The 15,639-nt window shown below is 38.5% G+C and overlaps 1 protein-coding gene across 1 annotated transcript in view; it reads left to right on the top strand.

The window, feature by feature from the left end:
- The window catches only part of SLIT3 (slit guidance ligand 3), a 522,803-nt gene that overhangs the window by 443,113 nt on the left and 64,051 nt on the right, over positions 1-15,639 (top strand). The window contains exon 27 of the mRNA XM_082771405.1: positions 1,740-1,864. Coding sequence (XP_082627531.1) covers positions 1,740-1,864 — 125 coding nt within the window. The remainder of the gene's footprint in view (positions 1-1,739; positions 1,865-15,639) is intronic.

The raw sequence follows: 15,639 nt of genomic DNA, 5'->3' as shown, positions 1-15,639 counted from the left end.
GAATTCTGGTTTAGTGACCTCAAAATCAAATAGAAGAGCAGCACTGCTGTCTGTCTTGTGAGCTCACCAAGCAGCCACCTTTGCCTGTTCTGAGAGGAGCAAGCGAAAAGCAGCTCACATGTTGCACTCCACCCCTGTCAGTGCCAGAAATACAAATGTTATTTCCTCTTGCTATCCTAACTCTAAGTTAAAAACATGTCTGGTATTTAGACAGACATAAAACCCAAAGATAGAAGAGGAAACAGTCTTTTTTTTTTTTTTTTTTTGGATTTGTTACTTGTATATTTTTCACCATTACTGTGTGTCTCATTCTGCAATCAACTGTGCTGCACTCATCAGTCATGTTAACACTACCATCAGTACAGGATCAGGATAAAGCCTTTATATTGTAAGCACTTTTCAGCTCAGATTGTTACCTGTTCCCGTGATGTTCTTTACCCCCTGTTGGTGCTGTGCAAGTATTCAAAGTTAATAATGAGAGCTTATATCTCATAGAGGACACTCCAAAGCAAATTCTTGGCTACAAGCGATCTTTCATCTCTAGTTTTTGTAGCACTCTACAGCTCCACCTGCTCTCTAGTATAAGCTATTCTTCACTTTCAGGATGTATCACAATTCATTCTTGCTTATCATTTATCATTCAGGAACAGAAGGTCAGTGTCTACTTCTGATCATCACAGTATCAACTTTAAGATATTTTAAAATGCATTACCTTAAAAACGAGATAAAAATATTTTAGATTCATTACTGCTTGATATAATTTAAGACTTTTTGAAGTGTTGTGCTTTAATTTTTACATGTAAAAGCTGTCAGGGCATTAATAGCTGAAATTTGGCCACTTCACGATCACCATTTTCTTAATTGTAAATGGAGTGGTCTTAATTAGCTTTCTGAAACATCTCTAATTAAATGCCAATTGATTCAATACGTGAAATATAGTTAGTATTGATTTGGTTTTTGTTCTGTTTCTTACTTGCCCACAAATTTCACTACTTTTCTGGATGGGTTATGTTCAAAAATGTCATTTATTAAATGCTATTTAAATACAGATGTGCGTATTTACCTGCATATATTTACATATTTGCGTGTTTATCTTTGTTACATTTTGCCAAGGTATCTGAATGTTGATGGTCTTTTGTCTGGGCAGAACCCGAGGAAAATAAATTTTAAACTCTGGTAAAACTAAGGATGGTAGAACACTTTGCACCTAAACATTCCCATAAGCTTCTAACTAAATCTTTCTTATGCATGTTTTTCATTTCTGCTGTTGAATCTGCACTTTCATTCTTGTTACCAGCCATAGAAATGTCATGTTATAGTTCCCATGTGGTTGCTGTTGCAGAACTTCCAGCACTGAGAGAAGGACAAATTGCTATAAGCCATATATATATATATATATATATATATATATATATATATATATATATATAAAAGCCCTTTCTCTGGAGATCCCAACACATTTTTTCAGAGCTGATGTTCGCATGTGCAGAATATAAGCATCACTGAGACTTCCCCAGCACTTGATTTAAGTACTTAAAATCCCCATAATCCCTATGAATCCCTCAGTGTTGTGTAAAGTTGCACCCACAGAATGCACATTTTTGCCAACACAGGGTAAATACTGCATTAAGAAAAAATGTATATGAGAGTATTCATTTCGTATTGTATTCGTATTGTATAAGGAAGTATTAATTTCATAATGCAGTTCTCTATTAATACACTGTGTTTTGCCTTTCCAGAGCCAGTAGATATCAATGTTGTGTCCAAGTGTAACCCCTGCCTCTCCAATCCGTGTAAGAACAATGGGACATGCAACAATGATCCAGTGGAGTTTTATCAATGCACTTGCCCTTTTGGCTTCAAGGTATGCCTACAAATGAACTACATGAAAAGCAATAAAGTATTCTCCATCCCTTCTATTTTCTTAATTGTTATACCATGAGAAGTCAATTTTACAGGCAACCGAGCTCAACAGATCATTTCCTTAAGCAGATTGTATGCGACTGTGCTCTACTTTCAACTGTGCTCTACTGCAAAATTTTATCCTATGTAATAGGATATGACTATACAGATGCGTCCTGAGCAATCTGCTCTAGTTGACCCTGCTTTGAGGAGGGGGGCTGGACTAGACAATTTTCAGAGGTTGCCTCCAACCTTGCGTGTTCTCTGATTCTGTGATACATAGACATAGACATCTATATGAAATGGCGAGTTGATTTTATCTTCATTTTCATTTCTTCTGCCAACATCGAGATAACCGTTTCATGGGCTGCCATGCCAAAGGAAAGGCAGTTCAGATGAAAATTAAGTACTTGTCTCATCTACTGTCACAGAATGTGCTACCTGCTAGCTTTCATCCATCTCACATAGACTGATTAGCAAAAAGGTGATAATTGATAACCACTAGCTCAGCTGTCTCTGACTTCTGAGTACTGTCTGTGTAGTGATCTGAAAATGTGAAATTCTGTAGATGCTAAGTGTTATGAGCATGCAATGGCAGTTTCTAGATAACAGATTTAAAAATTGGAAAATTGTGTCATTGAGTAATGTTATTTCTTCATTAGTGATGTATAAATCCCTTGATAAACATTGCATCATTAGAGCTTAAGGCTACCAAGACTTTTTTTCAGAGTTGATATAACTGGAAACCTAGCTCCGTAGTCAGTAGCTGAGGGATCAAATATAAGTAATAAATGAGGCATATGATCTGTTCACAGGCTGGCGGAGAGGATGTTAGGACCAAAGAAGTAGGTTGCATCTTTTAAATTGTGGTTTTATTTGCCTCATTGGGTATTTCTTACAGAGTCTTGGTCAGTTAAAGCAGATGCTTATAAAACAGAGTAATGAGAGCTATAGACAAAAAAAAGTCATAGCCAGACATACATGTAGGACGTAAGCACAAATATCCATGTCTTACATTCCAAGTAGGATTTACGAATTAGTTGGAGAAGATGATATCACCATTTCCCTTCTGTATTTACCTGGGGTACATCCTAGATGGTAAGAGAGTAATCATGGTGGATCCCTGAAAGACTGGAAGAGGAAAGATGTGAAGCTCATTGCTGTTTCACCCTTGTGCCCCCTTACCTAGTACTCAGGAATAATACAGGAATAATCTCTGTTCTCTTAAATCATTTAAAATCACTTAAAAAAATCATTGGAAATTTCCTCTCATTATAAATCCTTCTACCTATTGATATATCAACCTGAAACTTCCAGGATGTTAAAAGACCACATTGTCAAAAATTCATTCTACTGAAACTAGCTACTTGGTGACAACTGATTTGTAACAAGGGAAGCTCTGTCTATTTATCTCCTTAGGTTAATAGACTAATGGTCATTTTAATTTGATATTTAACATAATCTAGATTGAATTTTTCATATGGGCTTGGGTGACTGTTAGGATAACCTCAAAAATAAAAGCTTTCTGAACTAGCAGGAAAATACTAGGTATCTTTGTATGCCTTTCTCTGTAAAGCATGCTTGCTGGAATAGGGAACAGATATCCAGGTTATATTCAGAGTAGAAATACGGCAGTTATTGAGCTTATCTTTCTTTTCCCTTTTTTTTTTTTTTTTTACAATATACATATATCAGATGCATTTATACTATTAGAAGACATGTTTACAAATAATCAAGAATAATCCTCTAGTTAGATTATGCTTTTGAATATATGTTAGACCTTAGTGTGCATCTTTTTACTTAGAAAGGCTTTGATAAACTCTTGAACTGACTCAGTTTAAATATCTCATAGGGCATCCAGACTTTCTGCTCTCTCACAAACTTTCTTAGGTAACATCCAGTGAATACAAAACCCAAAACCACTTGTGTGCTTCTAAGCACCAAGATGTCATCCAAGCATGGCAAAGAGCAAACAGACCCAGGCATAGCACTTAAAGCAGAGTTTAAAAATACTGACTGGATAACAGTATGGGGAGAATTGGGGGAAATTTAATAAGAAAAAAAGAACTCTGTGTCTTTACCACAGGTTTTTGAGTAAAAATGAAATTTGACAGGTCCAAATGCAAACCATATGAAAGGAGCACTCTATCTACCACGCAGTTCTCCACCAGAGATTCATGCTAATTCAATAACAATACCTTGCTTCCTTCTCACCAGCCAGCAGCAAACAACTCTATCCATCTGGAAGCTATTTCCCAGACCTTGATAAATTGCCCTAAATCTGCCCTCTCAGCATTTGTTTTTCCTTGTTTGATGTAGATTTTTTTAAATCCTGTGTAGAGGAGTGTATAAATAATGTGAAAAACCCGCCTTTTTTTTTTTTTTTTTTCTCGCCCAAATGTAAGCTCATTCAAATGAGATAAAGTCTTTATAATGTTCCCTGGAAAGGGATATACAGTTACTGACCATTCTCTGGGGTTCCTATTGCTCAGCCTTCAGAAAAAAAACAGTAGGCCAGCTAGCAGAAAGCTGCTTAAGTGACCAGTTGCCAGACCGGTGCTTGATGGAATCAGGAACTTCAACCATAACCATGATAGCAGAAGTGTATAATCTTATTTTTTATTACTGCATTGAAGATGGTCCAATCTCTTATTTTTTTGTGATCACAAAAATATTTTTCCTATTGAATGCATACTTACTGGGCTTTTGGCACTGTGTAATGCTTCCTATGATGGATTTGAGTAAACTGATGGGCCACCTGAGCTGAAAGGCCAGTGGGCCAGGTGGTTGTGTATGATGACAGCAGAAATAATAGTTTGCTCACTTATGAGTGGGGATGGCTAGGTCCTGATAGCTTATCCTTGCTGCAGCTCTTTCCTTAAGATGAGTGTTGAATATGTTTGCTATAGGTAAGTCATGGTGGAAGCAGTTCTTTTGGGGTTCTCCTTTGGGGACAAAGCCCCAAAGACGCTGGGAGATGGTGTGAGAGTGCCACCTAAGGCAGCTGGAAAGCAGTGACACCAAGAGCTCCAGGGTGCCACCAACGCTGGCAAGAAATGTCTGGTAATGTTATGAAACTTGTGTTTTCATATAAAACACATACATAGGTGTAATTATCCTGCAATTCTTTTTCTTCTCCATAGCATTCTTTGAAAGATTATTTAAATAATATGTGTGGCTTAGATAGTGCCGTATGATTACAAGTAGAGAAATGAAGCTTTCTTCTGGTTTGAATGCTGCTGGCCACCTGCACCGTGAGTCTGTACGTGCACAGCTGGTGGCTGCTGAATAGATAACGGAACGGTACTGTGCTAATTCATTTATCCAACAGTGTGTGTAGTCCTATTGATACTGTTAAATCAAGTCTGTGGGTGTCAGAATTCAATGGAGCAATCAAACTTGCAATCGATAAGCCATTGAGAAAGGATTTACTTGAATAGCTACAGGAAAAACTAAAGTGAGTGAAAGAAATGCTGTATTTTGCCACTGCTCTATTCAGAAAATGTCCTTTGGGGAATACTTATTTTTTTTGCTGATTTTTGTGTATTTCATACTCTTCTCCTTAAAACTGAGGCAACAGGAAACGAAAGAGAATTATTTTCATTCTCCAAAATACAGTTGTTTGGAGAACTAGGGAAAGAGAGTTAAAAATACATCCATGTTCAGTCTGAAATGAAAGAGCATTGCCAGCCTGGAACAGGAAATACATTACCTGCCCAGGCATTGCCACAGCCTCTTTGGCTGTTCAGGAGCCTGAGCTGTTGGGGTGCAGATAAGTTTGTCATCTCTGGGTTCGGGTATTACCAACAGCTGTCTGAAATGGAAAGTGATGATGAGTAGAATCAATATTGCACATGGTCTACACTTCAGGCAACACGTGCTGATGTGTCTGTGGTGGAGTTGCTCTGTAAATTTTATCCAGTTCCCCTCACTTCCCTCTTGAGTTCAGCCAGTGTCCTGACTTTTCTAGGAGCACTACAGTATCCTGAGGGTTCAAGCAATTTCACCAGTCATCCAGAATAACAAATACAATTGGAAAAATCATGGGGAAAGCTCTTGGGCTTTGGAGATACGGTATGCTTTGCAGCCAGGCTCTTGTGGTGGGAGGCATTATAGTGAAGCCAGAAGGATACTCAGTGAGAAAGCTGGCTCCAAACTTCTGCTAGGAATTTGGCTGTTCTTCACCCCTACCCCCTGTGCCAGGTTTTTGTCCCTGGAAGCAGGGTTAGAAACAGAGAATCTCAGAGCAGAAGAGTGTCTGTGGGATATAGGAGATTCGTGTCTATCACGTGTTGTACACGGGTACGACTAATGTGCCTGCAGATGGATGTAGCCAAGCAGAAGCTGGGAGTGCTCAGCACAGGCTTGACAGTCAGGATACATCCGTACAGACCCCATGCCATTAGATGGACTCAGTGCTGCACTGACTGTATCATTCACTCATGAGGGTGCACCAGGCCCTGCATTTGCTTGGAGCATGGGCAAACAAAATTTGTTGCACCTGCATTTTACCCTGTTGATGTAATTCTGTAGTATTACATGAATAATCTGTTGGAGCCCTAGAATAATGGTTGTTTTAGGAATATTAACATAGAACAGGTTTTAAAATGTAGGTATCACAGTGTTTGCTCATGTACAGCTATTCTGGACAGCTCTGAGGCTGAGGCCATGCAAGTGTTTTCCAGTGGGCCAGTTTCTGTTATGCTGATTTGGGAGGGGTTATAAGAGTTTAACCAAGTGTAGGGTTTGGCTACTGATGCCTGCCAGCTGTAGGAGAGTCCATGTTGGCTTTAGTTTGTTAGGCTAATCCTGTTTGGAAATGCAACTCCTTGCTTTTGTTTCTTTGGATCTGTTAACATACGCATATAAGTCCCTGAATACATCACTCACTGCACTGATAAAACCATGAGTTGCAATTGCAGAAGGAGGAAAAATTGGAAGGCACTCATAAGCCAGCCTGCCCTCATCCACGTGGGACAGGAGAGCAAACATCTCTGCCTTCACAGGTTACACAGTCCCGGTCTCTCTCCTTTCCCAGTGTCAGGGTTGGGAAGACAGCGGAATGTGAGCGCAATGCCAAGTTTTCACATGAAGAAATCAGTGCAGCAAAATGCTGCTTGTGTGAGGTGATTTTGCCTTGAACTCTCACTGTGATAATTTCTGTTGGAGCATGTGTTTATGTAAGCTGGGGTGTTTTAGTTTGTGTTTGTTTGTTCTAACTGTACTTAAAATACTTATTAATGAGTGTTAAAGAAGCATTTTTCATTCTTAGTAAAATAATGCAGAAAGCCCTTAGGGATGCGAGGCAATGGGTGGCCATGTAAAATGAGTAGACCTGTATTTATGTATGGATTTTTAGGGCAAAGACCAGTGTCAGCAGTGGGTGGTTATAATTTCATATAATGTTCCTAGGGTAAAAGAAAACAGCAGAAATCACAGTATTTTCCTGTGTGCTTGTCCCTTAAAACTTACCATGCACCAGTCAGATTTGTGTTTCGTTCTTTTTGCCCATTCTATTATGGTGGGTTTAAACAAAATGGAGATTTACATCCAGAAGAGCATAAAAATGAAAGGCTTAAGGAGGGATTACTGCCACAGTTGCTGGCTGAAGGTGGTGAAGCATGCATACACCCACCGCAAGCCCTGTAAAAAACATAGTAATGTATTGTGGCATGCCCTAATGAGGGCTCTTAATAATAAAGCCAGTTCTGAAGAAGTATTTCCATTTTGCTAGGGTAGCAAGAAAGCAGATGTTGAGCAGCTTCAGGCATTTGCTATGTTTGTTCAGAGCTGCATCAGGAGGAACTAAGCAGCAAGGTTAAGGTGAATAGTGAGCCATACCCACTGGTGGGCGCCACCATCTTCATTCTCTTGTTAGGGTGGATCATTCCTCCCATTTTTATTTTTATTTTTATTTTATATTTTTATTTATTTATTTATTTATTTTACTTCTGTTTTTCTGGTCTAGTGTGAAATGCCGTAAGAGACAAGGCTTCCAATCATTCTTTTCCCAGGGTACGGGAGAAGTTTTTATTGGCTTTTAGTCTGAATTTCAGGCTCTTGTTCTTATGTTTGCCTGGTCCTATTACACTTAATAATAATTTCTCTTCCTCTGTGGTTTATCTGTCTTTCAGGTGATTACTGGTTGCTGTAACTCTGCTTAATCAAGCTCTCTTTAACCAGCTCTTAATTTTCAGCATCCCACAATTTCCACATAATTGAATCAGTTGAAGTAGTTGGTCACAGCTGAAAATCCTTATTGTTAAGATTTTCTAGTGATTGTCTGTCATCTGTTATCCTTGAGGCTTTCTTGGCACTGACTGTACTAAGGATATGGCCTTTGGGTTTCTTTGGTTGTCTGAGAACATGAACAGAGGTTGTCCTGGGAGGTTGGTTGACTTATTTTCCCCCCTTCTTTGGGGATGATGGAATAGGAGAAGTTGCTGTAAGCAGGCTAAGCTGAAAAGTCATTTTATAACGTAAGAGTAAACTCTCTCCTATTAATAGAAACAATAGATGAGCTACAGAATGAGTAGATCACTGTGTATGTGCACGTACACTGCTGGTAAAGTACCAAAGCTGTCTGCTCTCGGCTGCTTCTGGTGTCAGGCTCCAACACAGCTGGTGCAGGGCAGGTGCTGTCCTCCACAGCCCCCTGGGGATCTCTTCCTTGTACTTCTGAAAGCCTCTGAAATAAATGTAGTGCCCTTGTTCATTATCATGGTGGGCATGTTTGATTTCTGTAGTAGTCTGAGAAATTAATGTGCTTGTTTGTTTGTGTCAGAAAACAAAGCTGCCTTCCCTGTGTTACCTGTCACAGTTCAATCCCCTATCAAATTAGGCTTGGCTTATTCCAGAAAGGATTGCTGGTATCTCTGAATGGGCAAGCCCTGTACAGGAAGCTTCACACAGCTTCCCCAAGCAAAACAGATTACAAAGGCATTTTTGTTGATACAGCATATATTTCAGTAAGAGACCTCTTAACAGTACAGAGCTGTCCCACGCCAAAACTCTGCATCTTTAACAGACAGCGATGTGCCAGCAAAGGCTTATTCTGAGAGATTCTTTCAGCATCTTTAACTCTATTTCAGAAATGTAATGTGTGCTTTGGAGAGGTTTTCTTATCACGTAAGCCCTGCTTTGTAGCAGCTATTATTAGGTCTTGCATGTGATGTGTCCCTCCTTTCTCATGCAGACTGTTCAATTACTTAAGTGTTAAGAATAGATCCATTGCCTGAAGTAATAAGTTTAAAATACAGTTACTGTATTTGCTTTAATTTCCTATTTCTTATTATTAGGAATTGTGATTTCTGTACCAACGTCCAGTCTTTATAACTCTCTCTGCAATGTTCATGTTAATAAAGAGTCACCAGCTTTTGATAGCCTGAGGGGGAAGATTTTGTTGTCATTGCAGCATGTATTTTAAAAGAAATAGGCCCCTTAGTGTTTGGAGGGTACTGAAAACATTGTTCTTGTTCATGAGCATTGGCTGAATTAGAGACTAAATATAAAACATTCAATGTTTTATATTTATCAAATATGTTTGATTGGATTTTATGTACAGGGCATGACCCTGGGCAAAATCAACTGTTTTCAATGTCACTCATTTTCTTCTCCATCTCCCTGTGCATTCACACAGTGATCTGCATCAGCCAGTTGATCTAGTGTCCATGGAAACTTTAGAGCATGTGCCTCATCCAGTTTTAGACCTCTGGACTAAGTTCACTTATGTACAATGCAAATCAACTCAGTGATAGATCACTGACATATCTTTTGTCATCGATTAAAAGCCCAAAAGACCATTGAAAGTGTTCATGAACACCCAGTGTTTATGTAAGGAGAGGTTTAGAAGGACTATCAGAATTTACAGCATAATGAATATAATTGCAAAATAAACCTCTGATATCCATAGAGAATTAATTTTGTAGTCATCAGAGAAGAACCAGGGTTTTTAAAAAATAATATGATGAATCCTTGCACTTTGACTTTGACAGGCATATTCTTGATTACTAGCTACGGAGGTAATGGAAGGTATATTATACTCTGGAGGATCATAAATCTTTGTGATTTAAATAAAATGAGGCTTAAGAGAGCAGAGTTCTCCTAATTTGCTATAAATTGACAATTGTGATTTATTAACAAGGACAAGGAAGTCACTAAGAAGTGCTGCTGCCATGCCCAATTATTGTTTAATCAGGTGCCAGATGTAGCTAGACTGACACAGAAGACAACTAGCTATACAGTGCTGAAGATGATGGGATATAAATAACTCTTATCTGTGTTTTTACTTCAGACACTAATGCTGTGAAAGTTTTCAGAGACAGTTAAATCAGCCAAATGGTAGGAGGAGAGGTGCAGCAACAAAACCAATAACAGTTTATCTTCTTTCATAATCCAACATCAATGCCATTTAGCAAATAGTATTTCTCACAATGTTCGTGAGCAGTAGGTGGATTTTCTTGTTCTGCTTCTGTGTCAAAGTATAAGTACAGCTGTATAAAAGCAAAGTTGCCTAAGTAAATTCATATTTATTTTAAATCTTTTTTTTTTTTTTTTTCCAAAACCAGAAATGGATTAAATGAATTATTTTTTCAAGTTAAATTAATTGGCTTGTAAGCAGCAGTCATCAGAAGGTGCTCTTTTATTACCCTGTTGGGACAGATGACAGATGAAAGAGAAATAGTTAATTCATAACCTAACCACTGAGTATCCTCACCTAGAGGCATCCAAGGCGTGGATGTCTGTAGCAAGGTGTGTGTTCAGAAGAGGGAGTCACGACCTCTTTGCAAACAACAGATGATCAAAACCTTTCTGCTTCCACCTGGCAATCTAAAAGCAGTCTGATCCAAAATTACTGTGATATTATCCTTGCCTTGCCAAATAATTTGTATATATGCCTAAGCAGATGGATCTAGCATACACCCTGCCAGCTCTTGTAGTTGTTTGACCTTGCCAATGAGCGTCATCTGCATCTTTTCCAGATTGAGGCTTAGCCATTGCATCCATGGCTAGAAAGAGCATAAATAAGGAAACAGTACCACCTGTATCTACTGAAGAGCTTTAGACTACTGTGTACCAGTTGTAAGCAGTCTACTTATATCTTTGTATCAGTGCAATCAATTAGGAAATCGGTTTCAAATGGTTTCATTGGTAAAATGACGGTAGGCTGATTCCCAGTAATATATTTCTTAGTCCTTCCTGTAAGAGATTTTAGATTAATTTTTATTTTTTAAAGTTAGCTTAATCCTTCACTCAGTTTGCAGCATCTCTAATTATTTGATATCTAAGTATTCCCTTCACAGAGCTGAGTAGCTTTGTTTGCAACGATTGCTGAGGTGTCCAAGTCCTTCATGCTGCATTTAGCATAAGATGACACGTTAGCATTCATAACTTGCTTTATGATTTGTAGTACACTTAAAACTTTTCCTTTTAAAAATCTTGACGTATTAAATACTGAGTTTCTTTACAATGAAAGGCTCTGAAATACACAATCATGAACAGAACTTAATGAGAGAATTTTTCCTATGAAGCTCGTAGCAGGGTGTATTTGCTGTGTAGCTGAATTCATGGCATCATGTTTCCTTGGTTAATTACACAATTCATTCTGTTTCTCCTTTGCATTTATAGTTTGTCAATATATTTATTACAGGGAAACCTCTGAGTACTTAGTCTTATTTCCTAGCTTAATTTTCTAGTGGAATTGAGATTTACAAGATCGAACTTTGTGTAAAACATCTCTTTCCCTTCCTGCCCTGGGAATATTTCAGTTTACTGTCCAATTCTGACCATTTATGACAGGGGGATAAAGGTCTCAAATGGAGAAAGAAGATGCTGTTAAAAATACCACTAGGTAAAAGACAGTAACATCAGTTTATACCTTATATAGCTGAATGCCATAACTTGAGGAAAACCTTGGATCATAGTTCTCACTTTCCTAAGCACAAAAGAAGCAAAATTCATGTCAAAAAGCCATTGAGGATTTTAAAATGAATTGTATTATTTCTGTGTATTCTTTTGTTTCTGGATGTTTTTCCCCCTCTCCTCTCACCCCATCTTTTCTCATTCTTTTATATAAAGCACCAGGAATCATGACTTGTTTACACACCACATTTAGCTCCTTACTCTGCTTATTAGACCTTTGTAGATCTGAATGTATGAACAAATCCCACTGGCACATGCAGATATAGTTTTAACACTCAAGCAATCAGTCTAAGTCAATAAATTGTTTAATAAAACACTTCTAAAGCTCTGTGGAAGCAGAATGAAGCTACATCTGTGTTTGTAAGAGTTTCTTAATTTCACAATATTAGGATTTTAAAAATGTAAAGCTGGCAGATACTTTAAGCTTGAATAGCATTCCTGAGTGCAGTCATAGAACACACTGTACATGTGTTTATCTTTCTGTGAATTTTCTTTCATGCATCTCATGAAGTACATTTACTTGGTCTTTTCCCTTTAATTAATGGTTGTTTATTATCTTCTCTCCAGGACACTAATAAGACTAGTATATTAATGTTGGGTGTGGATGCATTACTTCCACTATTAGGAATGTCAAGGACTAGGTTTGCAATACGGTATCTTTGTAGCCAGTAACTTTTTTCTGATTTTCCTAAAATATTTAGCTGTATTTAGAGCATGGTAATTAAGTTGTTTATGAAAATTTCCTACTTCTTAATTTAAAATCTCTATCAGCTTTATTTGTCTTGGTCTCGTATTTTTACTAAACACATGAACACTACCATCTGTTCTCTGCATATATTATCTAAATAAAATTTATTATGAACACATTACATATAGTTAACAACTTAAATAAACGTTAGTGTTTTTTTCTTCTATAGTTCATTTTCCAGCATGATTTAAAACGCTGAAGTCATTGAACAAGGCTGTAATCAGCTGGAAGGTCTTCCTGTTTGCAGACCACTGAAGTTAGAGAGATTTCTGCTGTTTGCAGGTGTCTCCATCAGTGGCTGCCTTGTGTTCGTGCAGCAGCCAGCGGTGAGAGCTTTCTGTTCCAGGTTGCTGCCTTGTGGCTGTGGTATGCTCCATGCTGCCATCTCTTAGCTGTGCCTGCAGCTGCTAGAAACCAGGGAAGGATCACAATAAAGTGAACGCAGGTCAGCTCTCTGCCATGTGATCCTGAATGCAATCTCCACAGACAATGTTGTTATTTGCGAAAATTAATTTAAAAAAAGAAAAATTGTGTTGGCTGAAATAGTATCAAAGCAAATGAGCTCTTTTTAATCACATTATTCTTTGTTCTTCCTGCTGAGGTCCATAATAGTTTTTGTTGCTTGTTCTTGTGTGTTTTGCTAATTATGATGTCATGTTTTCCAGTGCTGGGTACTTGTAAAGGCCAGCATTTGGCACAGCAGTAGTGAGCAACAGCTTGTATACACACTAGTGCCCGGTGTGGTTAATTGCTGTTAAGTATAAAGGAAGAACTGACACTTTCCAAGCATGGTGGACAGTTTCTGTTCTCATTCACTGAAAATCTGGAGTTGGATTAGCTCAGCTAAAATCTGGACCAGTTGAGGTACTTCAAATTTAAAGAGTCAGCTGGAATCTGAACTTATAAGTCTCCTGATTAGTTGCAGAAATTCTGTGTTTCAACACCTAATCCTTTCCTCTTCTCCAGAAAATGAGAGAAATTATATAAACATATTTTGGATCTGATGCTTTCTTATCAGACTAAAGAAAAATTTATTACAGCTTAATAGAAATAAAATATTGCACACAGAGGGACCTTCATGCTCTTTCTGTGAATTGCTGAGACAGTCATGTTTTCTTGCCTGTCCTTGAAACGAAGTCTGCACCTCTTCTGATTCAGACTTCATTAAAAGGCTCTTTAGTCTTGAAGCAAATATACAATATTCTCCTTTGTAAGAATAGTTCTTTCTGGGGAATGCAATTCAAAGAGTTTTTCCCAATCCATGGATAAATTAATTTTACTGATGTTTGACAGCAATTCCATTTTTCCAGTAAGAATAGTCTTTCTGTAAATTGAGACTAGAAAATTGCATTATTCATTTGAAAGATGTTTCTAGAATGTCTTTAGGCTTTTCTGGGTAGTGGCATTCTTATACGGGAATAAAATGGCCTTGCTTTGCTATAGATTTATTAGTAGCAATATTTTCTGCAGCTTCTCTGGTCTCAGAATTCTTTGGTTTTCAGTCTTCTGTGCTAGAGAAATTGTACGTGTTGTATGGACTCTCCATGTGCTACTGATAATGTCAACTGAGAGAAGATAATCCCTAGAGAGGGAATATGTGGTGTTTGCCCATTTATTAAAATGAGTAAACTGAGTCAGAGAGACTCTGGTTTTCCTAAAGCCACATAGCAACTTAGTGTTGTAATTGTCTGATTCAGCAGCACGTACCCTTTGGTTTCCATGGTGCCTGAGGCCCAAGAAGCCAATAATTCAGCCACATTCAGCAAAGAAATGAAAGCTAAGTCTAAGTCATGAGCAATTGCATGTGCCAGTGAGAGACTGAAAATGTCTTGCTCTCATTTGAACATTTATCTTTATTAAATTTTTACAAGAACATTCAAAATAATCTGAATAATTAGCATAGAAGTAATGGGACTGTTTATAGTGTTCAACTGTGATAAAAACTTTCAGGAAAAAAAATGCTGTGGTTTCTGCTTTGTATCTTGCTCTGCTTGGCTTCGGAGAATTTTATATGCTAATGCTACAGGGATGAGGAGTTTGTATGAAATAGAAGTAACTGATGTTAGTGAAGTATCTATAAAATGGTTGTTCTTCAGGGACACGGGAAAAGTACTTGTGATCTGAGAAATATAAGAGATGGCATCTTCCAGCTCCGCTAGGATAACGTGCTAGGCACACAGGTTTCACAACACAGATGGATAAAGCCCAGGCAGCGTTGCAGAAGGGTAGCGGCAGATTAGAGTTAATGCTGTGTAACTTGCGTCTGCAAAGTGCTGCAGACCGCATGGTGCCAAAATAAAACCTGCATGAGCTTCCCTCGGCAGTTTCCCAATTCTTCCCAGAGACATTAGGGGGCTCAGGATTTCAAGTGGAGAAGCACGGGCTGTTTGGCAAATGCAGTGTGGATGAAACACAAACTGTCTCTGCCAGGTCTTGGGTGAGGACCTTGCATGCTGTCTGCACTGCTGTGCTGGGGGATTGAACTCACAGTGAGCCAGGTATTTCTGTTGTTGTTTGGAAATGTTTCCCTTCTTGTTGAACCAGGGAAAAAGGATGTCCGTGTTGCCTTGTATTTGCACAAATCTAAAAATACAAAGCTTCTGCCTCTCTCTGGGGAGTGCTGGGAGGCAGTGGTGGCTGCCACAGCCTCAGGAAATAGCATTTCTTCTCCTATTTCTGTAACAAAGCTCCTCTGCTGTATTGGATGAACGTATAATTACTGTGTGTCTCAGTTTTTCTCACAGTACGATGGCACTATGTCCTGTCCAACAAAATACTGGAGACTTTGGTAGTATCTGGGGGACTGAAATGTATGATGTGAAGGTGAGAGCCTAGCATCATGAGTGGGCAGACCTGGTCAAATGAACTCTGTAGGAAGATCCCACGTACAGGCTGCTGAGGGCTGGTGGTGTTTCTGTTGTTGTTGCATTTGATAAGGCTTATTGAGACTGCACCAATTTCAAGATGAGCACTCCAGAGACAAATTAAGAGTGCTTCTATTATTTATACAGTACTAAAAGTATGCACGGAGCTTGAGCAGTCGCAGAACCAGCACAGTCCTCTTCCTA

Source organism: Aythya marila (assembly GCF_965140915.1).
Source record: "Aythya marila genome assembly, chromosome: 14".
Classification (NCBI taxonomy): domain Eukaryota; kingdom Metazoa; phylum Chordata; class Aves; order Anseriformes; family Anatidae; genus Aythya; species Aythya marila.
The sequence above is the reverse complement of the archived record's forward strand: the minus strand, read 5'-3'. Positions and strand labels throughout refer to the sequence as shown.